This window comes from Dipodomys spectabilis, unplaced genomic scaffold (assembly GCF_019054845.1).
Source record: "Dipodomys spectabilis isolate Male_0828 unplaced genomic scaffold, ASM1905484v1 ptg000051l, whole genome shotgun sequence".
Classification (NCBI taxonomy): domain Eukaryota; kingdom Metazoa; phylum Chordata; class Mammalia; order Rodentia; family Heteromyidae; genus Dipodomys; species Dipodomys spectabilis.
The window spans coordinates 16,197,401-16,223,595 of NW_024870728.1; the positions used below are offsets into that span (position 1 = coordinate 16,197,401).

A 26,195-nucleotide genomic window follows, 5' to 3' on the forward strand; every position below is an offset into this window, starting at 1 on the left:
AACCTCAAGAATGAATTGAAATAGACCTATCACAGGGATGTTTGTGCTACAATGTGAATTATTTTAGTAGGATGTCATCTACACACTACTAACAAATTGCAATGCCAATGAAAAAACATTCTTTTTTTTTGCCAGTTCTGGGTCTTGAACTCAAGGCCTGGGCACTGTCCCTGAGCTTCTTTTGCTCAAGGCTAGCACTCTATCCCTTGAGCCACAGGGCCACTTCAGCTTTTTCCGTTGATATGGTACTGAGGAACCAAACCCAGGGCTTCACGAATACGAGGCAAGCGCTATACCACTATGCCACCTTCCCAGCCTGACGAAAAAGCATCTTTGGAAAGATGCAAAGACCCAGCACTACTTTAAATGTCTCCCTTACAGGCAACTTGTTTCCCCAGAGGTTCGAACTTCCCTTCCAGTAACGGAGAACGAGGTCCCACGTGTGACATCTCCCAAAGCCAGGAGCTCTGGGTGGGGCTTCCTTTCCATCTCTATAGGTAAGGAATTAATCTCTGGTTCCTTTGTAAAGTCAGTGTTTAATGATTTATGATTTACATGCCGTGGATAACCTGCCACAATTTCTTCTTTAATGGGAGCAAAAGATGTGGTTTTGTAATTCAGTGCTTTATTTTTAGCTCAAGGGACACATTTTCATGTGAAAAAAAATGAGTAACAACAATTTTTATAGAAGAGATTTTTTTTGGTTCCATTTTGAATTTTAATAAACAAAACATGAATATACAGGAGAACGTGAGGGGACATGGATTCTCCAGCAGGTCTTTTCTCCTAGGAGAGTTCATTTGGCTCTTAGGTACTCAAAATTTAGCCTAGAGAATACTCTTTCCAAGAGCTTTGACAAGATATGGTCTGGTCTGTTCTTATTCTTTTGTCTAGGACACATTATACAACTGTTTATTAACAAGTGATAGGAACAGGCACAAATACATGTCAATGTGAGATAACATTCTATAAAATCTATGGAAATTATATTTCATAGGGCTTTAGGAAAAGAAATTCAGCTTTATTTATTTATTTATGCTAGTAAGCATCCCCCCATCTAACAATAGTTTATTTTTGCTGCAGTCACCTTACTTTTCATTTTGGCTTAGTGGACTTAGACATCCATATCAAAGTAAGTGAGTAGAATCTTAGATTTTTCTTTAAATGGAAACCACTTTAATAATTTTGACATAAAGTTTGGGGAATAGGATAAAAATTAGCAGTTGCAGCCAGGCACCAATGGCTTAGGCCTATAATTCCAGATACTTAGACAGCTGAAATCTGTGGATTGCTGTTTGAAGCCAGCCTGTGCAGATAAGTCCATGAGAGTCTTATCTCTAATTAACCATCAAAGCCCCAGAAGTGAAGCTGTAGTTCAAGGGGTATAATACTAGACTTGAACACAGAAGCTCAGGGACAGCTCAAAGGCCCTGAGTTCAAGTTTCAGGAGTACCATATGTGTGTATGTGCACGTGTGGACATGTGCACACATACACAGCATTTTTTTCTCAAATAAATAAGTTTTGAAACAAGTTGGGCTTGAAGCTGTAGCTAAATAAATACTATTTTATCAGATACTTAAAATAGCAATATATTTACAGATTTCTCTAAAATTAAAGCTGAAATTTTAACTTTTACTAATAAATGCAACTTCATGTATCTGCAGGCATTCATACATTTGCATATACATATTCAATTAAACTTTAATTATTACAAAAATGTGGCTTTGTCTCGTACCTCATGTTAACTATGGCTATCTGTAACTTTAACACATAACAGTGCATAAAAATATTTAGTGCTTTTGGTTATTAGTATTGAGGAAGACTAAAATTCATCTATTTACCAGATTATTTTTCTCCAGTTGCCTATTTGTTAAGAAAAGTGTTTGCTTTGATTGGTGGCATAGAGTAAAAAGTACATTAGATTAGAAAACAGTTATTCACTCATATTCACTGAATATTTACACAAATTAATTCTAACATCCACCTTACTTTTTATGAAATAGTTTTTGCTGGCTAAAGATATGTAAATAAATTTGAAAATATTAATTCATGCTTATCTCTTTTACTTGTTGATCTATATGTATAAAATATCAGTCACATAAAGCTATTGCCTTGGACACAGGCTCTTGAACGTGCCCTTATTTTCAATGCTTTTCTTAACAAAATACCTACTTCTTCCATCATGCCTATTAGTTACGCACTTTGGGAGGGAGAAATGAAAGTGAAATATACGTTATTTCTGTTATTTCTCTCTCTCTCTCTTTTTTCCTAATCAGTTGTGGTTATTCTTTGTGTTTATGCTCAAACACTTAGGGATCATTTCTGGTCCAATATTTCAAGAAGGAACTATTCATTTGAATATAAATGAAAATCTGAGGCGATGTAATAGTTGATTTATGATGGTGGTGGGACAGGACAAATTAATCACAAGAGGTCAATTTCTGTATCTTTCCTTTTCGTACAGTTACGTTTCAAGCCGCACTTTAGGAACGCGTTAATGTGCACCACGGGTGCGTTTTCAGGTGTAAGAGGCAACTGGAGATCTTCACAGTACAAGACAAGTATTAATGTTCCAATAAGCCAGGCCCTGGAGTCTTAATACTTCTTATATTATTATGTTTTAAAACCATTAATATTGTACAATATGCTCTTCTTTGACGGCATAGCCAACTTTTTGCAAATGAATCATAAGGCACACACAATACATTATTGGAATATTTTATATTATAAATACTAAACCCCATTTTTATTACTTTTTTAATAAAGAAATGTTGTTTTCTAATAAAGAGATTTTTCTCATTTTGGAATCCAACTTGGTACATTAGGTGCCCCAAAGAAATTACTGGTACATGTCGTGAACAGATGATAACTCACTGTAACAGAGTCCTAATCTTACATATTTCTTTCTTCCTTAGTTTTTACTGGCTTCTCTATCTGCAGCCTACCTTCTGCTTCTCTCCTCTCATTTAACCCAGGGGCTGACTAGCCAATGAATTATTCAATGAAGCAGAAGCAATGCAGTGGGCAGAAAGGGACATTCTCTTCTTTTTGATACAAGTTACAATGAGCAGGCATTTCTCATTCACAGTTCTTTCTAGAATGTGTGTTGATATATCTTGTTAGAAAGGTCTTTTCTAAAACTATAGTAATATTCCAGTTAAGCAAGAATGGGACTTTTGACTTTCACATGTCTCAGAATGAGGCCTTTGCTTTGTCTTCCTTCCACAAATCATAAGTTAGAAATTCCACGTGGATTTTTGTCTCCAAAATATATTGTCTCCAAAATATATATATATATATATATATATATATAATCATCTTATTACTATAATTGTTCCCATGTTGGCTCAAATTTTCTCCTTTTCTATTGGATTATTACATGGTTTCCCAATTGGTCTTCCTACTTTTTGCTTTTATCCTATTAGTTGAGCCATGCCATTGTCTGTTTTCACTTCAGTTATTTTTTGGATATAACCTCACATTTTTCCCTGGGTCTAGCCTTGGAACTTGATTTTCTTATTACAGCCTTCTGCAGAGCTGAGGTCATGGTTATGCACCACAACACTTGGACATAGTTGAAAATTCTGCTCAATCCCTTCCAGTAAGTATCTCCTTTTGTTGGAGATAAAGGTCAAAGTCAAAGTCATTGACATGCGTTGCTAGAACATTATATGCACACATTCATCTGATTGCTTTAATTCCAGCCACAATGGCCTCGTCCATCGTGAGTCACCTGAGTCCTGCTTCCACCATTGAAGCTCTGAAGAGCAAGGGAGATTCTCCTCTCAGGCTTCTGCTTGGCTGCCCCCAGTTTTCTGACAGAATCCAAAGTCAATTTCACTTTTTTCTTTCTTTTTTTTTTTTTTTTGGTCCAGTCGTGGGGCCTGAACTCTGGGCCTGGGTGCTGTCCCTCAGCTCTTCAGCTCAAGGCTAGCGCTCTACCACTTGAGCCACAGAGCCACTTCCAGCTTTCTTCTTTTTGCTTATGTGGTGCTGAGGAATCGAACCCAGGGCCTCAGGCATGCAAGACAAGCGCTCTACCACTGAGCCACCTTCCCAGCCTCACCTTTTTATTTAAGATTGCAATCCCTTCCTTTCTGTCTTCAAAGCCTTATTTTTTCCTCTGCCACATTTATCATTGCTATTTATTATATACAATCATTTACTACTATTCATTTGGTTTAATTTTACCTCTGCATAAAATGTCATTTATATTTTCTATTTTGCCCAGTGTTATAGTTTGATGCATAAACAAGCTTGTGCTCCATCTGCATTTGATGGATCAAAAACAAACCAACTTGTCATTATGTATATGTCATTAGCATAACAACCAGCAATAAGCTGTCATCAGTAAATATGGTCATTGCTACTATACAGTGAAATCCTTTGTGGTCTTTTTTTCCTTTTCCTTCCTTCCTTCCTTCCTTCCTTCCTTCCTTCCTTCCTTCCTTCCTTCCTTCCTTCCTTCCTTCCTTCCTTCCTTCCTTCCTTCCTTCCTTCCTTCCTTCCTTCCTTCCTTCCTTCCTTCCTTCCTTCCTTCCTTCCTTCCTTCCTTCCTTCCTTCCTTCCTTCCTTCCTTCCTTCCTTCCTTCCTTCCTTCCTTCCTTCCTTCCTTCCTTCCTTCCTTCATTTTGCTTTGTAATTTTTGTTGGTCATGAGGCTTGAACTCAGGGCCTGGGCACTCTCGGTGAGTGTTCATTCTCGAGGTTAGCACTCTATCACTTTGAACCACAATTCCACTTCTGGTTTTCTGGTAGTTAATTGGAGATAAGAGTCTCACAGACTTTCCTACCTGGGCAGGCTTTAAACCACAATCCTCAAATCTCAGCCTCCTGAGTAGTTAGAATTGTAGGCATGAGCCCCAGGTGCTTGGCTTCTTGGTGTTTTTAAAATGTTTAAATCACATCATCATTAATGAACCAGAGTTCTACCAATGTAGACACATAAGTACTATAGCTTCATGTTTTCTTACAACTTTCAACTACTTTTTGGGCATTAATCTATGTGTGTACAAGGCATTCAAATAGAAAATATGGTTATTTTATAGGCTCCACCAGTATTGGAGTAGAAATTAAGGGTAATAGGCAAGAAAGGCCAAAGTAATAAAATATATATCTATATCTATATCTATCTATCTGTCTGTCTATCTATCTATCTATCTATGAGAGCAGGAAATATATATATATATGTATATTTATATGTATTTTATATATGTATTTTATATATGTATTTATATATATGTATACATATATATATATATGTATATTTATATGTATATGTATATATATATATATATATATATACATATATATATATATATATATATATGAGAGCAGGAAAGCCATATATTATCAGCACAGAATTTTTAGCATCATCCATCTGAAAAATTTTTGGGACAGTTTAAGATTTGTCTTAATTGACTTACAAATATGCCATGAAATGAAAACATGTCACTGAAGAGCATTCACAGTAGACCTATGTTAGACTGGCAGGCTAAAATGCCGTGACTAATAGGCTGGAAATAAAATGTCTTAAACAAAACGGATGTTTATTTCCCATTTCTGGGTAACTCAGAGAAGGTTGGAGACTCCCTGACCTGAAATGGGGACCGTGGCTGGCTTGCTATCAAGCTTGTTGACAGTTGCTATCATTTAAGATAACTGGCATCTGAGCTACTGTGGCCAGTTATTGATACCTCATGCTGCCATAGAAACAACACGGAGGTGGTGTTATTATTCTAACTTCTTGTGTGTATTGAACTTAAGCTGGCAGATCCACATTTGACAAACAAGGAGGCTGAGCAGTACCATTTAGACAGACAGCCAAATTCCCAACTAGGGCGAAAGGAGAAGCAGGTTCTAGCGAAGGGCTTGTCAGTCTGCACAGCCTCTTTCCCGTCAAAAACTAAAATCGTTGCCACCCTTTTTCACCCATGGAGAGTACTCACTGTCTTCTTTTCCCTACTCCCAGAAGGGACAATGCAAGATCCCATTTCATTACTCCGTCTAGCTTACAGGTGATGAGCTCTGGGCAGTACACAATCCATTCAGATCTGCTATGGAATATTGATAACCATCTAAAGAAAATCATGTGTTCTGTTCCCTGCTATCACTACCATAAGCACAGTAGCAGTGTTGGCCAAAGAGAATAATTTCTCTCCAAACTACAATATAGAAAGTCAAAAAAGGGGCAACATCTATCCATCTGTGTGTTGATAATCCACAAGGACTGAGCCCCTGCGCAGGGGTCCTGAGTAACTTAGAGCCATCACACTGAAGCGAGAGCTTTGATTGAAACATGGCTGCTCCAGACAGGAATGCCTTTGCTCTCTGTGTTCAGTGGTCTCTATTTTGTTCCACGGTCAATTCTGATATCCTCAATGGTCATATCTAACATAGGAAGTGGATTCTATTTCCTACCTAGAACTAAAAGTCCATGTCCTTTGCTGTAAAATAGGGGACTCCGAATTCTCTTACAGTTTGAGTCAAGTAACTACAAAAAGAGACTTAGGAATTTTTTTACTCAATACAATTCTCTAAAAAATTTAGCACATCTTTAATGCATATGCTTCCAAGCATGGAAATGTAGCAGATATTATAGATTATACAGTATCTTTGTCCTGGTCATTTTTCTTTCTCCACACAATCTCTGATGTTTCTCAAAAGAATACACTTAGATAAGTGGACAGCAAATTGATATCTCATCTTTACAGGCTCAAAGCTGTTCCTCCTTTATCTTCTATCCTCATTGCAAACCAATTCTTATTCTCTCCTCTCTCTTACTCTTATTCTCTCTTTCACTTTCTCTTTCTTGCCCTCTTTCTGTCTTTATGTTCAAGTGATTCTGGATTTGAATTTGCAGCTTTATGTCTTGCTCAGAAAATGCTTTACCCCTTGAGCCAAACCTCAGTGCTTTCTACTTTTAGTTATTTTCAGAGATGTAGTGATCAGAAGTTTGACAAATGATTTACAGTTTCTTAGATGAAACAAGTAGAATGTTTGCTAGTTACTTAACTTACCTTTTTTTTTAATTGTGAAAATACCATGCAGAGGCGTTACAATTACATGATCAAGCTAATGAGTAAATTTCTCATCAAGCATTGTTGCCTCTTCCTTTGTTTCCCCTTCCCATCCCTTCCCTTCCTCCTTGCACCTACCCTCGCCTCCCCCTCCCCCCCCCCCCCCCCCCCCCCCCCCGCCAAAGTTGTAAAGTTTGTTTTTCAACATAACATCTTATACATCTCATTGTTGTAATGGGTCCACCTGTATCCATATTTAAACAATTTGTTTTTTCTCTTCCCCTCCACAAATTATACCAACATCAAATACAGTGAAAACAGAAGTTATACCATGGGGGAGGGACATACAAAGCAACAAAAAAATCATCTTATGAATATGTTAGAAACAATAGCAAGCAAGAAAAAACATTTGAGTCCTTAACTTGGGGTTCATTTCACCTAACATCAACTTATCTAACCTTTTCTGCTTGTCTCAAATTATTGCAAATAAGGGAAAGCATGGGACCTATGTTTCTTTGGGCCTGACTTACTTCACTTAATATAATTTTTTCCAAGTCTTTCCATTTCCCAACAAATGGGACAATGTCATTCCTTGTTGTATCCTATTTGTATACATAATAGATTGTAGTGAGCTTCATATATATATATATATATATGTATATATATATATATATGCATATGTATATGAGACAGGAATTTGAATATTTATTGTAAACATAATGGATTTAGCTATCTGAATTAAGATCAAAGTGTACAGTACAACTTCCTCATCCACAAAAATGATAAAACAGGTAATATTCATCAACACTCATTGTATTCATATACTGTTTTGAATGGCATCTCCTTTGTACATAAAGATAAAAAATAAGATTAAAATTATTTGACTAAGAACGCATATACAATAAATTGCATTATTTTTTGAAATTTGTGAATTTCTGACAAGCATTTAATTAGGAAACAGAATGATCAAAATTAAGCATAAATCAAATAATTATTTTCATCACACCCATGTCTATTAAACTAAATTCCACAGCGGACCCATGGAAGGCACAGTGGGAATTGTGCCTTTAAACTGTGTTCTTTAAAGGAAGCATTTGTTTTTATTCTGTTGAAGACAAACAGCTTCTCAGTGAAGCAATGCTAATCTTATTACGCAGGCTTGATCTGGCTGCCTATTTTTTAAAAGGAATTATTATATCAACAAAGATTAATGGAGTTAGAAATGGATTTCACTAAGATTATTTAAGTAGCTCTCTACAAATTTTATCAATGAATAATTTCTTTATAATGTTTCCCAGTGGTAGCACTGAAGGAGAAAAAGCAGCATTACTCATATACATACAGACAAAGAGGCAGACCGACAGATATAGTAACAAGAGTCAGCTCATGTTTAAAGAACTCTTACCTGTTAAGATCCCAGATTTTACTGGTCATATCCAATGAAGCAGAAGCCACAAAATTGCCACAGGAGTGCCATGTGCATGACCACACCGCATGGCTGTGTCCTTCCAAGGTCAAAATGCAATCGCCTTTAGATAGGTCCCATAATTTCACAGTTGTGTCACCACTTGAAGTAGCCAACTTGTTTTCACTGTTTGCAATAACACAAAAAAAAAAAACAAACAAGAAAATTTGTTTAAAGCTTAATTCGTAATTTTTTTTTACAAATAGCAGTATTCTATAAATTAAGTATGGATATGAGTTTGTTTGGTTTTTGCTTTTAGTGACAAACCTAAATATTTTAAACTAATGATCTTATTTGGATTGATACATTTTCTTACTTGGGTTATTCAAGCAGTGAATGAAATTGACTGATTTGTCTAGATTACTCTAAATTCACTAAACTCATTCTATGAGTCCACTAACTATAAATTTTCTCTTGTATTTCTCTTGTATTTCTTAAGATTACATGTTAGGCATTGTATGAAATGTGATCTCAGAGTCAAGAAAATAAGTCATGGTTGCTGGTGTATGTTTACACTAGTTAAAAGGTCCAACAGTCTATTTTGGGATAATGAAGAAGACAGAGAATTGAGACTGAGATGGCCTATGGGCAGCATCATGAAAATGAAAGAGAACTGGACTGTTGCGTGGTTAAGGATGTCACTGCATTTTCCATTCAGATGGCAAAGACACATGTAAAAAGCAGCATCTTTCCAATAGTGGAAACCAAGGCTAATTTAAGAAATGTGTGGCTGTCAACATGAGGAAACATCTTTTTGGCAAAAGATCAGCTTGCAAAAAATCTCACTTTCATCATCAACTAGCCATCCTCTGCACATGCACTTTTATTTCTCCCCACAATTAACTTTCCCCCAAGGAATGTTAATGAACCACTTCCCTTTGTCCCCAAATTGGGATTTGGGCAGAGAAATATGTTTTCCTTTTCCCCTATTTGCTTCTTCTATATCACACTTTATGATTGTCCAAATGCATACTCAGTAACAACTTCAGAATGAACAAGTGCATGAATGTATAAAAACAGGAGTGATTTGTACTAGAAATGGAGAACAAAAAGTCCCTAGTAATCTCTAAAAGTAGGATCAGGTTCCTTATTCTTAGATTTGCTTCTTTTTATGCCGGGAGAAATTAAATTTTCCAGTTGCATAGGAGAAACAAACTCTAGGGAGGGTTAACAGTGCTACAAGCAAGGATAAATTACAGTCAAATATATTCTCATTAATGTTAGAAAGAAATGTCCTGTGTCAATGGCTCACACTTGAGTGGCTCACACTGAAGATTCTGGTCCAAAGCCATCCTGGACAAGAGAGTTTGTGAGACTGTTATCTGCAATTAAGCACCAAAAAGTAGAAGTGGAGCTATGGCCCAAGTAGCAGAATATCATCTCTGAGTGGGAAAGCTATGAGATAGATTCCAGGCCATAAATTCAAGCTCCAGTACCAACACACACACACACACACACACACACACACACACACACACACACACACACACAAATAATAACAATTTTAAATCTCAAATTATCATAGTTGAGATGCAATATGAGGATAAGTCCTTCATCTCTAGAAAATTAAAGGTCCTCTCTAATGCAATCATCAGTTATGTTTGCCATTCAGAATTTTAGCTTTTAAGATTGAGTACCAAACACTTTATTTTTTAGAAAGTCCAAGCAAATAGTGACAGGTATTGCATTGAATTTGTAGATAGCCTTGGGAAGTACTGTCATTTTCACGATGTTGATCCTTCCAATCGAGGAGCATGGGAGGTTTTTCCACTTTCTAAGCTCTGTTTTGATTTCCTTTTTCAGGTTTTTAAAGTTTTCATCATAGAGGTCCTTCACTTCTTTGGTTAAGTTAATTCCTAGGTATTTTATTTTTTGTGGGGTTATTACGAATGGAGTTGCTTTCCTGACTTCAGCCATGCTTTTCTCTTACAGAAAAGCCATTGATTTTTGAGGGTTAATGTTATACCCTGCTACTTTGCCAAAGTTTTGAATCAGCATGAGTAATTTGGGAGTAGAGTCTATGGGATTTTTTAAATACAAGATCATGTCATCTGCAAAGAGGGAGAGTTTTACTTCAGCTTTCCCTATTTGGATCCCTTTTATGTTTGCAACTTGTCTTATTGCTGTAGCAAGACATTCTAATACTAAATTGAAGAGAAGTGGAGAGAGTGGACATCCTTGTCTCATTCCTGAGTTAAGAGGAAATGGCTTTAGTTTTTCACCATTAAGTATAATGCTGGCTGTAGGTTTGTCATATACAGCCTTTATTGTATTGAGGAATGTTCCTTGGATTGCTAATTTATCCAGAACCTTCATCATAAATGGTGTTGGATTTTGTCAAATGCTTTTCTGCATCTATTGATAGCCATGTGGTTCTAGGAAAAACTCTAGGTCTCCTTGGCACAGGCCAAAATTTTCTTAATACAGACCCAGAAACACAACAAATCAAAGAAAGGTTGGACAAATGGGATTGCATGAAATTGCAGAGCTTCTGCATGGCAAAGAACAAAGCTAACAAGATCAATAGAAAGCCCACGGATTGGGAGATCTTCACTAGCCATACAATGGACAAGAGTCTCATATCTAAAATATACCTGGAACTCAAAAACAAACCCTCAAAGAAACAACTGCCCAATAAATAAGTGGGCTAAAGACTTACAGAGAAACTTCTCCGAAGAAGAAAGAAGGATAGCCAATAGACACATGAAAAAAAAATGCTCAACCTCCCTAGCCATAAAAGAAATGCAAATCAAAACAACATTGAGATACACCACCTTACCCCAGTTAGAATGGCTATAATCAAGAACTCTAATAACAACAGATGCTAGAGGGGATGTGGACAGAAGGGAACCTTACTGTATTGTTGGTGGAAGTGTAAACTTGTTCAACCACTTTGGAAAGCAGTATGGAGGTTCCACAAAAGACTCCACATAGAGCTCCCCTATGACCCAGCAATCCCACTTTTGTGCATTTACCCAAATGATCACAAACAAGACAATACTAAAGCTACCAGCACAACTATGTTTATTGCAGCATTATTTACCATAGCTAAGATATGGAACCAATCCAGATGCCCCTCAGTAGATGAATGGATCAAGAAAAATGTGGTATATGTACACAATGGAATTCTGTGCCTCCATCAGAAAGAATGATATTGCTCCATTTGTTAGGAAATGGAAAGACTTGGAAAAAATTATATTAAGTGAAGTAAGCTAGGCCCAAAGAAACATAGGTTCCATGGCTGCCCTTCTTTGCAATAACTAGTATATGTCTGAGACAAGCAGAAATGGTCAGATAAGTTGATGTTAGAAAAAATGAACCCCAAGATAAGGACTCAAATGTTTTTTCTTTCTTGCTATTGTTTCTAACATATTCATAAGATGATTTCTTTGTTGCTTTGTATGTCCCTCCCCCATGGTATAACTCCTGTTTTCACTGTATTGATGTTGGTATAATTCGTGGAGGGGAAGGAAAAAAAAATAAATTGTTTAAATAGGGATACAGGTGGACCCATTGCAACAATGAGATGTACAAGACGTTATGTCGAAAAATGAACTTTACAACTTTGGTGGGGGTGGGGGCATAGGGAAGGGGGGTAGACGTGGACGGGGCAGGTGAGGAGAGATGGGAAGGGATGGGAAGGGAAGAAAGGAGGAGGCAACAATGCTTGATCAGAAATGTACTCATTACCTTGCTCATGTAATTGTAACCCCTCTGTACAGTATTTTCACAATTAAAAGAATAAAAATAAATTTAAAAAATCCAAGCAAATTAAAACAAAAAAGATTAGTTGTATCTTTTTCTCAGATCTATGTTTCTGATGAGTTGGAAGAGTATTAATGATGAAAATCATAGTCTATGTTAACAATACTTTGGGGAGAATAATGGAAGGGGTGACATTGCTAAACATGCATTGTACCCATAACTTGACTTATGGAATTAGAACCTATTTGTACAACTAATTAATCATAAAAATGTTAAGCTATATTTAATATATAAATGTATATTTTAACATCTACTCATGATCACAAAAATTACTATTGATGTATTTCTGCATATGGTTGGACATTTTGAACAATTCTAAACCATGTGTCTGCAAGAGAAACAAAAGTCAGCATTAGAAAAATTACATCTGCAATGAACTATTTCTTTATGAGTATCATAAACTGATGCTTAGTTCATAACAAAGGTAAACTCTATTGGCATAAATTTTAATATATTAAGATTATAGCTCATGAGTATAATAAACTCACCTAAGTCCAAAATAAATATGATATGAATTTCTAAAGATTTTTTGATGTGACTTACATTTCAAAAACATGACTACAAATAAGAAAAAAGTTAAATGGTACAATGAGAGATCAGCAAAACCCAAAATGTTTCTTTGCAAAATTTAATAAATAAATTTATACTAAGGATGAAAAAAATTTCTGCCCCATCTAACAAGGCAGATAGGAAAGAGATTTCAATAACTATAAATAATATTCTTTTCATTGAATTTTTATTTTACTACCAAGTAGATTTTTTTCATATAAATTGTACACTAACAGTTTTTTAGTTATTTTCAATTAGTTAATAAACAAATATTTATTTTTTGTTTTTAACTTATGATATAGTAAGAATCATTAAATATAACCTCTAAACTGTATATTTTTGATAAAGGGATAACTTGATAAAGGGGTTCACAAGAGGTAACTTAACCAGAACCTTGTATATTTGGTCAATTATCAGTGTAAAGTTTCTGTTTGGGTTTTTGTCTTTCTAACTGTAGTCTTTTGTTGTCTTTTTTCTTTTTGGTACTGCAGATCAAACTCAGCTGTCACACTTGTTACACAAGTGCTTTGCCACCTAGCTCCATCCCAGCACAGGATAATGTTTCTGGGAAACTATTCTGCATTAACATTTAAGTTTGAATAAAATTTGAATAAAGTAGATCTATAATGCCTATAATGCGAATAAGCTTCATCCAAGTAGTGGAAAGCCTTAAGAGAAAAAGAAGTTTCTCCCAGAAAGAAAGAATTCTACCTTCTAATTTGTCTCCAGATTCAAATTGTGATATCAAATGTCAATTCTTCCTTGGGACCTGAGCCTGCTTGCCTGCCTTGAAAATCTTCACAATTACATAGGTCAAGTTTCTCTCTGGCTCTCTATTTTCTCTACACACACACACACACACACACACACACACACACACTATAGATGAATACAGACTCTCAGGTCTCAAGTGTAAGAAGTGAGGCCACAGAGAAACTTCTGAATGTTCTCTGTTATGTTTAATCGGCAGGTAAACATAACGTAATTGAAGTATTGTATATAGCTGCAAAAATTAGAAAACACTCAAAAAGTATAACAGTAGCAAGAATAAATACGAAGACATCACACAAGGCATACTAAAGAGCAATAGAAATCAATTAAATATAGCCACATAAAAGTATTTATAAGGCCAGGCATTGGTGACTCATCCTGTAATCCTAACTACTCAAGAGACTGAGATCTGAGGATCACAGTTGGAAGCCAGTGTAGGCAGGAAGGTTCTTGGGACTCTTAATTCCAGTTAACCACCTAAAAACTAGAAATGGAACTGTGGCTCAAAGTGGTAGAGCACTAGACTTGAGCGAAAAGGCTCAGGGATAGTACCAAGACCTTGAGTTTAAGCCCCAGGACTGACAAAGAAATAGTTTATAAAGATATTACATTGATGGAAAAATAAAATCTTGATTGTGGCATAGTTTCTAAAATATTTTAATATTTCAATGTAAGATATATTCAAATATAAACATATGCGAACACATGCATGAGAGTTTTTCTAATCTTAACACTACATAAGTTTATTTTTAACTGAGAATTTCCATTTTAATTAAAAATGTGTAGCAAATTTAATGTATGTACATATACAGAAAAACCTAAAAAATTACATGCTGAGGTACAACACAGCCAAACATTTGAATACTAGCTCGTAAAAGGTGAGCACATTTCTTTGCTCCATTCTAATGAATTCTGTTTTTCATGAAAAGCAAACTCTGTCGACTGTTCATGTACAATAATCACCAAAAGAATAACACCACAAAACAAAACCCTGTACTAGCTTACCACTCTCAGTTCTCTGAAAAGAAATCATGAAGGCTTGGCTGGTTTTTTTTTTTGAGTGATTGAGTTGTAATTTTTTATTTTGTCTTTATTTTTATTTTCTATTGTTACTGTAAAGGTGATGTACAGTACACAAGTTGGCGGATGCTGAAAGGCGTGACATTAATCAAGACGCATTGTAGTCATTAATTTGTTAACTGGCAACTCCTTTGTACAATTAAAGTTAATTTTAAACAATAATTTTACAAAAACAAGATGATAATATTCAACATGCTCAGGCTGACTCATTACTTTGAGGTTCTATGTAGAGGAGAGGGTTGAGAAAATAAAAATGGATAAATTATATCTACTGATTAGCTTGTATTACAAACTGCTTCAACTTTCAAGTTTTAACACGGAACACACTCGCTTCCTTTTGCACATGGTTTGTACATCAGCTGGGCAGCAGCTTCAGCGTCGCGTGGCTGGGGAGGGGAGGGAAGCTCTGCTTCCTAGGGGAGTTCTGCTGGGAAATTCCAGTCTTACTCAATTGCTTTCTGAGGCTGTGTGGTGGCCACCATGGGCACACATTCCATCTGCCTAGTTGACATTGGCAGACATCCTCTTGGTTAAGATATGTTAAATGAGATAACAAAAACATCTAAGTGGAAAAATATATTATTAGTAGTAAATGGGAAATATTAGAAAAAAGTACTTGAATACTAATCTAATATACCATAACAATTTTGTGGTAGCTATGGTCTGGATTTCTCTGGTACTTTTTATGATTTGTATATTACATATGTATCACATGTTTATTTACATTGGATATATTTTACGATAAAATTGAATATAGACCTGAACCAGGAAAAGGCAAAATAATACCACTAAAAGAGCTTAAAGCTTATAATGTTAGATTTGTTGGCTTTCCTCACTTAATCTGGATATATGTCACTATTCACAGCATTTATCTACTGAAGTATTTGATCTCATTTCTTTTCTAGAATAAAATTAAGAAGAATATTGAAGTGCACATTTAATTAATTGATGTCTGAAATATCTTAATAAACTCTGGCAGCAAAGAGAAATCATGAAGGCAAAGTAACATTGCTAATCACAAAGTACTTCAATACTATTATTTTCATTAAAACTGTGGTAATTTGTTAGGAAAAACATTATGGGTTGCAAAAATTATTAGTTATTTCATCAGCCTATGGCATCCAGAAGAGTATGCTGCATACTGGTTATACATGCTGTGTGTTAAGTGCATAGTCAAATGGTTCCAGCTCTCCAAAAGTGGCTTTAAATCTTCATAAAACTTTGTATTATATTTTTCTTGGTAATTATTTCTGCTCTCTAATTTCACTGCTAGGAGGCTATTTCCCCCATGTCTCTCAATCCCATCCTGTCATCCTAGAGAGAATACTGCCAGGTGAAAAAGTGTTCTTTACCCTTCTCCAACACCAAGTGCAATGAATCTCATTTTTCCTGCAGCTTAAAAACAGTCCATGGGTAAATTATATTAACTTTGTCACACAAACTCATATTTTACAGTCAGTAAATATCACTTTTGAAATACTTTATTTTTCCCTTCATTGTTCTAATGCTTTCATGATGACCACCGATCCTCAGAACCTTTGTGTAAACTTTGCATCGAGGTTTTGCTTTTCGTTGTTAAAGCTAGAAACTTCCTTTAAGTCCTCAAACACAGAATAAGAAAATAAAAAGGAGAATGGAATGTGGAGCTCATATTTCATTCTGGAGACAATACCTTCAGACCCAGGCTTTCTCTGACCTGGCTCTGAAATGAGTGCTTTTTGTAGAATGAATGTATTTCAGGCACTCCAAAGTCACCTGAATCCATGGTTTGCATACGTTCAATTCTACTTTTATCTCAGGATTTCATCATTCACACAAAGAAATGCAGGGGGTTGCCAAGCATGTCTGATTCTGTCTTCAAATTTTGGTGTACATGGTGTTTTATTCCTGACTTTATTTCTGTTTTAATTGAAGTCGGGTAGCATCGACACTTCATGAGTCACATACTGTCCACAACACAGCTCACATAGTATCCTATAACTTGTATGCTTCTTTCATTCACAGTTATACAGATATGCAGAGGCAGTTTACATTTTCTCTTGATTTGTGTCCAAGTATGAGATCTTATTTCTATTTCTATCTCTATGCTGTGTATTAAACCTTAAAGTTCATGTAGAGTAGAGAACAGAAATTTCCCATTTATAGGCAATTAGTGAAAGGACCATATATATGTTGTTCAGTGTAGGGCAAACTGTTGATTTGGTGGCATGAATGATACATTCAGTTAGGAAAGAGAGATTTCAGTTGGAAATATTATCTGTGAATTAAAGTTATATGAATCACAAATTTAAGATTGTATGTAGGTAGTTTTTGTAAGATTGAGGTATTTAGTTTAGTGGTGATACAGTTGTTTGGCATGCATCAAGGCCTGTATTCAATCCCTACAATTGCAAAAGAAGAAAAAAGTTCATGTTTCATTACATCTTGGTATAAAAGTTCATGAAAATGTAGTATTTCAAAACTACTAATACAGTTGTTTTCATTCTGTTTTATCATTTGTATTGATATGTGTTTACGTTGTAGATACAAAATAACTTAAGATGTTAGGTGACCTGACTATAATTTATGTAGAGATCAAGAATAATGGAATTAATAAATTAACTTGGAAATAAAATAGAATATGTCCTAGAAATAAAATTTAAAATGTCCTAGGAATTAAGTCAACCTTTTAGAATTATAAGTCTTTGGGGTTCATTGCTCATTGAAATTTTATTGTACTATATATGCTTCTGAATATTTGCTATGTTACCATTAACATACACATATCAAATAGACACATGAATATGACATTAAAATTGACTAGTCTTGAAAAACATAACCTTGGCTATTCAGAACATTTTGACATACATGTTTGGTTTAAATCTGTTTTTTTAACTTTTCTTGTGAAGTTTCTATGCTTATCTCACTTTTTGTGTAAAATATTATTTTCAGGCCATAATTAAGGTATTTTTAGATACATCAAGACTACTACACTTGAGGCTTTCTCTGCTTTTACAAATATATTGAAGTTTTTTAATCTTTATTGTAAAGGTTATGAACCTGGTGGTTATAGTTACATAAGTAAGGTAATGAGTACATTTCTTTTTAAACACTGTTACCCCTTCCCTAATTTTCTCCTGTGTACCCCTCCTTACTCCCCTCTCCCCAAAGTTTTATACTTCATTTCCAACATAGTGTCTAGTGAGTATCATTGTTACATTAGTTCACCCTTTATCCTGATGTTTCTGTGATTCTCTTTACATTCCACAGATCGGATAAACTTATATATAAGACAAAGGGTACAGAAAACTAAAACAGAAAAAAAACAGAAATAACTGCATATAAGACATAATAAGAACCTCTTGTTTCCAATTCTTGGAGTTCATTTTGATACATTCATTTTATATGGTTTTATGCACTTAATGATTGAGTTGTTATGATCCCCTGCTAAGACATAGACATAGTCTAGTTATTACAAATGAGGGAAACCATGCAACTACTTTGAAAATAACTAATTCTATATATGAAGCTTCACCAAAGAATAAAACCAGTATTTAACTGATTATATGATACCTTTATTTCAAAAAATTCTTAAATGAGCTTTATTATCCATTCCACAAACCTCAAGTAGGACCTACTATGATACACGCAGAATGGAGCCCTGATGCTAGTGAAATAGTATTACACCAAGAACAAAGATCTTGTGGCTATATTCTGCTGAAGAGAAAAACAACCTAATGAGGTAAATCAATCAGTAAGGCAGTTTTAGCAGCATTTAATATAGTCGCATTAGTAGGCCAAACTCCAAAACCGTTATAACCAGTAGCTCCCAAATTGCCCTTCTTGATAATATCCCTAGCATTCTACAAGGCTTTCAAAAAAACACTTAGAGAATGAAGTATATGCAAGTCACTGGTGGCTCATGTCTGTAATCCTGGCTACTCAGGAAGCTGAGATCTGAAAATCATGGCTGGAAGCCATCCATCCCTGACAGAAATGTCTGTGAGACTCTTATTTCCAATTCACCAGCATAAATACAAAAGTAGAGCTCTGGCTCAAAAATGGTAGATCATTAGCTTTGAGTGAAACGTTAAGGCACAGTGCCTATGCCCTGAATTCAAGCTCCATCACACACACACACACACACACACACACACACACACACACACACACACACACACATCCTATTTATGCTATTCCTCTTCTCAGAACTCTCTCCAGCAGTGTCTGATCTTTCAAAGTAAAAGTTAAGACTTTAATTATAAAATAAAAAGCTAACGGATTCATACACCACAAAATTAGCATGTACTCCTATTGCTCATATTCTCTCTTTTCTCTCTGGGATGTGCTTTCCCAACCAAGAGCAGGATCCCTTTCAACTAATTGCAAGTTCCCTCCCTTTACTCAGGGCTGTAGGGACACATTAGGGAAGGTTAAGTTGTGATCTCACCTCTGACACTTTGCCATTTCTGAAAACATCTTTGTTTTATTTTTAGTAATAGTTATCCCTATTAACTTACTATTAATGTTACTGCTTCCCCTTGATTTTCATCCTTCTCATGCTCTTCCATTTCTCTAAGATTGGGCTTTAACCTAGTTCTTTATTCTTTGGTATATACAAAGATAATGAACGCCTTTAAGTCAGATTCCATCCCTGGTCTAAACTCAGTTATTAAAGATGAATATTTTTTTAATGAAATCTTTAGTCCCACCATCTTGCAGAGTTAAAATCACCATTTCCTCAGGCCTAGATAGAAATACCCAGATCTTGCCCTTGCTTCTTGCAAAACTCTGGTAAATCCCTCATTTTCACTCAGTGCAGGACCAGCTTCTTTTTCACAGGCACAGCCGGAAATAAGGCTCTCTACTTCCAAGCTCCTTGTCTGTTCCCTGGGCTGTGCTCACACGGTTTATAAGGCAGGGAAGCCAATAATTAAGAATGTACGTTTTTCCATATGCATAGGATTTCACTACTCCACCTTAGATTTGGGTTATATAACAATGGCAAATTGTTTCTTAGGTATCCTTCAACCTGATATGTCCTATTATGTTAACATGTATTTTTGTATATGTTTTTATTGTAAAGATACTGTACAGAGGGGTTACAGTTACATGAATAAGGTAATGAGTACATTTTTTATGGAGCATTGTTACCTCCTCCTTTGTTTTTCCCCTACCATCCCTTCCATCCCACCTCCCCAACTCCTCCCTCCTCCCACTCTAGAAGTTGAAAAGTTTGTTTTCAGCAAAGTGTCTTGTACATCTCATTATTACAATGAGTCATCCTATATTCTTATTTAAGCATTTTGTCATTTCCCTTTCCCTCCTCAAATTAGAAAAATGTATATACATGTACTTTTAAATTCAATTCCTTTTGAAAATTTGCCATTTATCAGAGATGCAAAAGATATGCAGAATATAAAGTATTCATATTCCTTTAAATGTTTAATTTGTACCTCATGGTTTAAATTCTAATAGCTGAAATGTTGTATATTCACAGAAGATCACATAATTGCTTTTATAGATTACCTATGGTATTGTAACTCTACTCTGTTACAAGGGAAATTACAAGGTACAAATCTATATGTATTGAGTACATTTCTTGTCTTGTAACTATAACCCCTCTGTACACCTTGACAATAAAATTAAATTTAAAAAATAAAAATCTCTATATATTGTCTAAATGTTATTATTGAGGCAATTCTTTAACACTATAGATTACATTTTAGGTATCATATAGCTTTAATGTGGACCCAATGGTGAAACTCTGCCAGCTTTTCTAGAAGCACCTGTTGATTTTCTTGATATGGTTAGCATATAATATTATATTATTTATATTATTACATTACTTTATTGTAATATGATTATAATATTCATAATATTACATTCTCTTATATTACATGTTATAATATTACATTATCTTATTGACATTATGTAACTAAGATTTCCTTTGTTTTATTGGCTGTTCTAACAGGTAAAAATTTTAGAGAATAAATATTTTGGTTTCATTAATTAGTGAATATAAAGTCTTCATTTAATAGACAAGATTTAGGACAGATTTTTTTTTCAGTTTTTGTATTGTGAAAATACTGTACAGAGGGCTTAAAATCACATGGACAAGATAATGAGTACATTTCTTATCAAGCATTGTAGCCTCCTCCTTTGTTTCCCCTTAGCATCCCATTCTCCCCCCTGCCCTGCCAACCCACCCAACCCTCCTCCTCCCCCCACCAAAGTTGTAAAGTTCGTTTTTGACATAACGACTTGTACATTTCATTGTTGCAATGGGTCCACCTGTATCCCTATTTAAACAATTTGTTTTTTCCCTTCCCCTCCACAAATTATACCGACATCAAATATAGTGAAAGTAGGGGTTATACCGTGGGGTGAGGGACATACAAAGCAACAAAGAAATTATCTTATAAATGTGTTAGAAACAATCACGTGAAAGAAAAAAAACATTTGAATGCATATCTTAGGGTTCATTTCCTAACATCATCTTATCTGACCTTTTCTGCTTGACTCAGACATATACTAGTTTTTGAAAAGAAGGGAAATCATGGGACCTATGTTTCTTTGGGCCTGGCTTACTTCACTTAATATAATTTTTTCCAAGTCTTTCCATTTCCTAACAAATGGAGCAATATCATTCTTACTGATGGAGGCACAGAATTCCATTGTGTATATATACCACATTTTCTTGATCCATTCATCTACTGAGGGGCATCTGGGTTGGTTCCATACCTTAGCTATGGTAAATAATGCTGTAATAAACATAGTCGTGCTGGTAGCTTTAGTGTGGTCTTGTTTGTGAACATTTGGGTAAATGCCCAAAAGTGGGATTGCTGGGTCATAGGGGAGCTCTATGTGGAGTCTTTTGAGGAACCTCCATACTGCTTTCCAAAGTGGTTGAACAAGTTTACATTCCTACCAACAATGCAGTAAGGTTCCCTTCTGTCCACATCCCCTCCAGCATCTGTTGTTTTTGATTATAGTCATTCTAACTGGGGTAAGGTGATATCTCAATGTTGTGTTGATTTGTATTTCTTTTATGGCTAGGGAGGATGAGCATTTCTTCATATGTCTATTGGCCATCCTTCTTTCCTCTTCAGAGAAGTTTCTCTTTAAGTCTTTAGCCCACTTATTTATTGGGCAGTTGTTTCTTTGAAGATTTGTTGTTGGGGGATTTAATTTTTTGAGTTCCAGGTATATTTTAGATATGATACCCTTGTCCATTGTATGGCTAGTGAAAATGTTCTCCCAATCTGTGGGCTTTCTATTGATCTTGCTATCTATGTCCTTTGCCATGCAGAAGCTCTGCAATTTCATGCAATCCCATTTGAAGATTTAGGACAGATTATAAGCATTGTATGTATTGATTTTTGTCTTCATCTTTTTTTTCCCTTTGGTGGGTGATGGGGCTTGAACTCCAGGCTCTGGCACTGCACCTAAGTTCTTTTGCTCAAGGCTAGCACTCTGCCACTTTGAGTCATTTTGCCACTTCCAGTTTTCTGGTGGTTAACTGGAAAGAATAGTCTTATGGTTTTTCCTGCCTAGGTTAGCTTTGAACCGTGATTTCAGATCTCAGCCTCCTGAATACCTATGATTACATGTGTGAGTCACCAGAACCCAGCTATCTTAACCTTTTTTACCTAACTTATTTTTCAATTGAAGTACTTCTCGAAAAAAACATAACTCATTCAAATATCACAAATTCTTAAGTAAAATTAATAATGTTAGATATAACTTAAAATTCACAAATTGTACTTTGTTCTACGTGGAAGAAATATACACTTCTCTCAAGGACTTCATGGCTGTTATGTAAACATATAACCATTGTTATTTTCCTGAGTATTTTATAAATGAAAAGACAGGATGTGAAAAATGGGTCAAGGGTGGTCATGAAGGCTTTATAAAGGTGAACACAGTTTAACAAATCCTGTGCACATGAGCAAGTGTTCACAATGCAAACACAGAGTAAAAAGAATAAGAGCTCAGCATAAAATAAAATTTGGCATATTCAGAGATTTTTAAGTATTTAAGTAAAAAAAAGGAATGAAATATTAGATCAAATAGTCAAGCAACAGTCAGTAACAAAAGGTTTTTCATGCAGTCCTGTGGAATTTGTATCTGTAGGCCAGGAGTAAAGGTTAGAGGAATTTCTGGTGAGGAAATGAGATATAAATTTTAGTATGATAACTCTGGGGCCATGATGAAGACTGGGCTGTTGCATAGAATATAGAACAGAAACTGTGGTTGAAAACTGAGACAATTTCTAATCTCAACTTGCACTTAATTATTGAACCAAATTATGGTGATATCAGTGCTTTACATAATCACTGTCATTTCCATATTTGGGTAAATATTCAGAGCTTCAAGATAGGGTCCCAATCTCACATTTGTCTTTCCACTAAAGGAGTTTTCCAAATCTAAGCTGGAAAGAGTCAAATGTGCCCTTCTCCAATGAAAAAGTCTTCCCATGAGTGTTTTTCTTCTATATCTTCTTTGACCTCTGAGCTGAGTTAGTAAAAAAAATCCTGAATTGCAGAATTTTTCAATGTGTTCTTTTCTGACTTTCCTGAGTAAGTGATAACCAAAATATGTGAGAGTGATGATACTGACTTCAATTCTTAGCGGGATTGATTTTGACAATATATTATATAGGTCAACAAAGTTGAGATATATTTTCCATCACCCGTAACCGAAACTGAATGTGGACTGGGACATTTTCTTAGCCTCTGGTTTCAGTTACTGCAAGAAGCCACATTAAGATAGAAAAAGCACTGTTTGTCACAAGCTTGCCAAAGTTCTTAATGAAATTAGAGAGAATACTTTCCATATTATTATTATCTGTGCCATCTGTAAGGTTGCATGAGAGAAAATTCTCATTGTGATTTTGAAAATCATTCAGTATGGGACTCCTATGCCTTTGTGATCTACAAATGCTAAAGCCAAAGAGCAACCATGTTTTAATAAAATTTGATTTGTTTCCATAATTGATGGTATCATAATGACAAGTTGGATACTTTGTAAATTAGCTTGCTGAAAATCCATTCCCATGTCTCATAATTCTAGCATCTCAACTTAGGAATCTTGTTTAAATCTAGTTTATCACACATCCCTAATAACTTCTACAAAGTGTTTGTTTTATAATAATAAAATATACATAATCTCTATTGGAAAATCTAGTCTTAGGATATTCAGCTCACTAGCATCTCTGTTCACAATCTTCCTTTCGTTGAGATGATTCGCTCCTATACATATACATATATATATGAAAATCTTCAACTTATCTGCCAAAAATTTCAAAAGCACTACAACATTCTGTTGATTTTTCTCAAGAAAAAATCTCTTCCTCCAGTAAGTCAGTAGCAGTAGAGAGGAGCTCAGCCAGCTTCCCACAGTCATCATTTCTGTAGTTATCTGAACTTACCAAGACTTAGTAGGTCAGACATACCTCAGCAGCAAGACCATGCATGGAATAGATGACCATTTGCATGGAAATTCCACCTATTATCTGACTGTAAATTCTTCACCATAGGACTTATAAGTAAATAAAATTCCTTAACTAAATTAAAGCTAGTACTTAATAGCTCTTAAGTGATCTGCAAATCAGATAAACTAAAACATTAGCAGAGTCAAACTCATATTCTAATGACATTTTTATGATAGGAATGCTTTGATGCTCATAAACATAGTTTTCTATATTCTCATCTGTAAAGGGAGAAAAGAACTTGCTTTTGAGGATTTTCCAATCTCCTTCAGTTCAAAGTGTCATAATGACAAAGTGTCATAATTTGAGTTATTGTGTTCTGAACCCCTGAATTATTAAGATAATAATCACCAACATATACAAAGAAATAAAACATTCCTGCTATTATCAAAATAATAGGTACAAGTCATTTCAAATTGCTATTAATGATAAAATCACTGCCTTTTTAATGAAGATATAAGAAATAATAACTGATATAATTTTGATTCCATTACCTACCACTGAAACTTCTCTGATTTCTAATAGATTATTTGCTAGTAACAGATCTATTTTCTGTGGTTTATACACATTTATTCAGTCCTTAAACCATAAACAATATTTTCGTGTTACAGATAAATAATTAAAAGCTCTCAGAAATATAATAAGATTGCTGAAAGGAAAATGTCACTTGCTAATCTGACCTTTCTGAGTTGACATGATAGTATTTCTATTTATATGTTATGTTTCTATGTTCAGAGTTTTCTCTCATCACCCTATGGATATTTAACAATGCCACTAAATCATTATCTTAGAACTTTCCTGAAAAGTATCATGTTCACAAAAAGCAGACAACGTTTATAAGGCCTGAAATAGTTTAATTGGTTTAAAGAAGGTCAATTTATGGTCAGTTATTGGTTTATTAAAATGAACTTTCAAGAAGATAACTATAAAAAAGTACTTATTAACATCAATGCTTCATTCATTTATATGTAGTAGAACCCCTCACACTACAAAATTATTTCTTATTCCTTGACAATTTCTTTTTCCAAGTACTAGCATAGAAAATTTAGAACATATTAAACACTCCATATAACACAGTATTATATCTGGACAGTGAAACATAAATCGTTAAAATATTACGATGTCCCAGGGGCAATTTTGTCACTGTGTTTCTTACCTGCTATATTTAATAGAGTACCTTACATAGGTACACAGTGGAATGCTAGTGGGAGGGAGCAAGAAGAGGGGGAGGGAGAGAGAAAAAAGAGGAGTTCTTTCATGGGAGAATATTTTGCTGTAATCTCTACTGCTTCTCTTATCTTAAATATACCTATGTGGATAAAATATCTAATTCCCTGTTCAAGGAAATATATGACCAAAAGCCTGAGACATATTTAGTAGTTTATTAGTAATTATGTATGGAAATATTTCCTCTGAGATTTTCTCACTTTAATGTAATGTGTTGAAAATATTTACATTAATTTAGGCATCTTTTAGGTAAAAATCTTTCCTATACTGAGCAGGTGATTTGTTATGAAAAAATTTAAGGGCTATAAATGTGGCTACATTATTTTTTTTGTCAGTGTGGGCCTGAACGTGGCCTGGGCGCTGTCCCTCAGCTCTTTAATTCAAGGCTAGCGCTCTACCACTTGAGTCACAGCAGCACATCTGACTTTTTCTGCTTATGTGGTACTGAGGAATCAAACCCAGGGCCTCATGCATGTGAGGCAAGTGCTCTACCCCTGAGCCACCTTCCCAGCCCCTGGCCTACACTCTTGAGTACTTGTCTAGTAAGCACAAAATCCTGAATTTAAACTCAATAGTACCCAAAGAGAATCTTGTAATATAAAGTTAAAATGATTTCTTCATTTTTATAGGTCATTTCGATTAGTTTTCCATGTGCAAATAGTTTCTTTTTTTATTTTCCCATGGTGTAATTTATTGGTATTTCAAACAGACTGCAAAGTGGCTCAAAAATTGGAACTATAGCATATGGAATCTGTAATACAACAGGGAAGACGGGGCCTCTTTGAGAACCACTCACAACTCTTTATAAACATTCTATGGAACTTTAAAATCAGCAATGAACAAATA

The 26,195-nt window shown here is 35.0% G+C and overlaps 1 protein-coding gene across 2 annotated transcripts in view; it reads right to left on the reverse strand.

Moving 5' to 3' along the window:
• Spag16 (sperm associated antigen 16) overlaps positions 1 to 26,195 on the reverse strand; it is a 775,603-nt gene that overhangs the window by 387,693 nt on the left and 361,715 nt on the right. For both annotated transcript variants that reach the window (XM_042679127.1, XM_042679126.1), the window contains one exon: positions 8,426 to 8,611. In XM_042679127.1, coding sequence (XP_042535061.1) covers positions 8,426 to 8,611 — 186 coding nt within the window. The remainder of the gene's footprint in view (positions 1 to 8,425; positions 8,612 to 26,195) is intronic.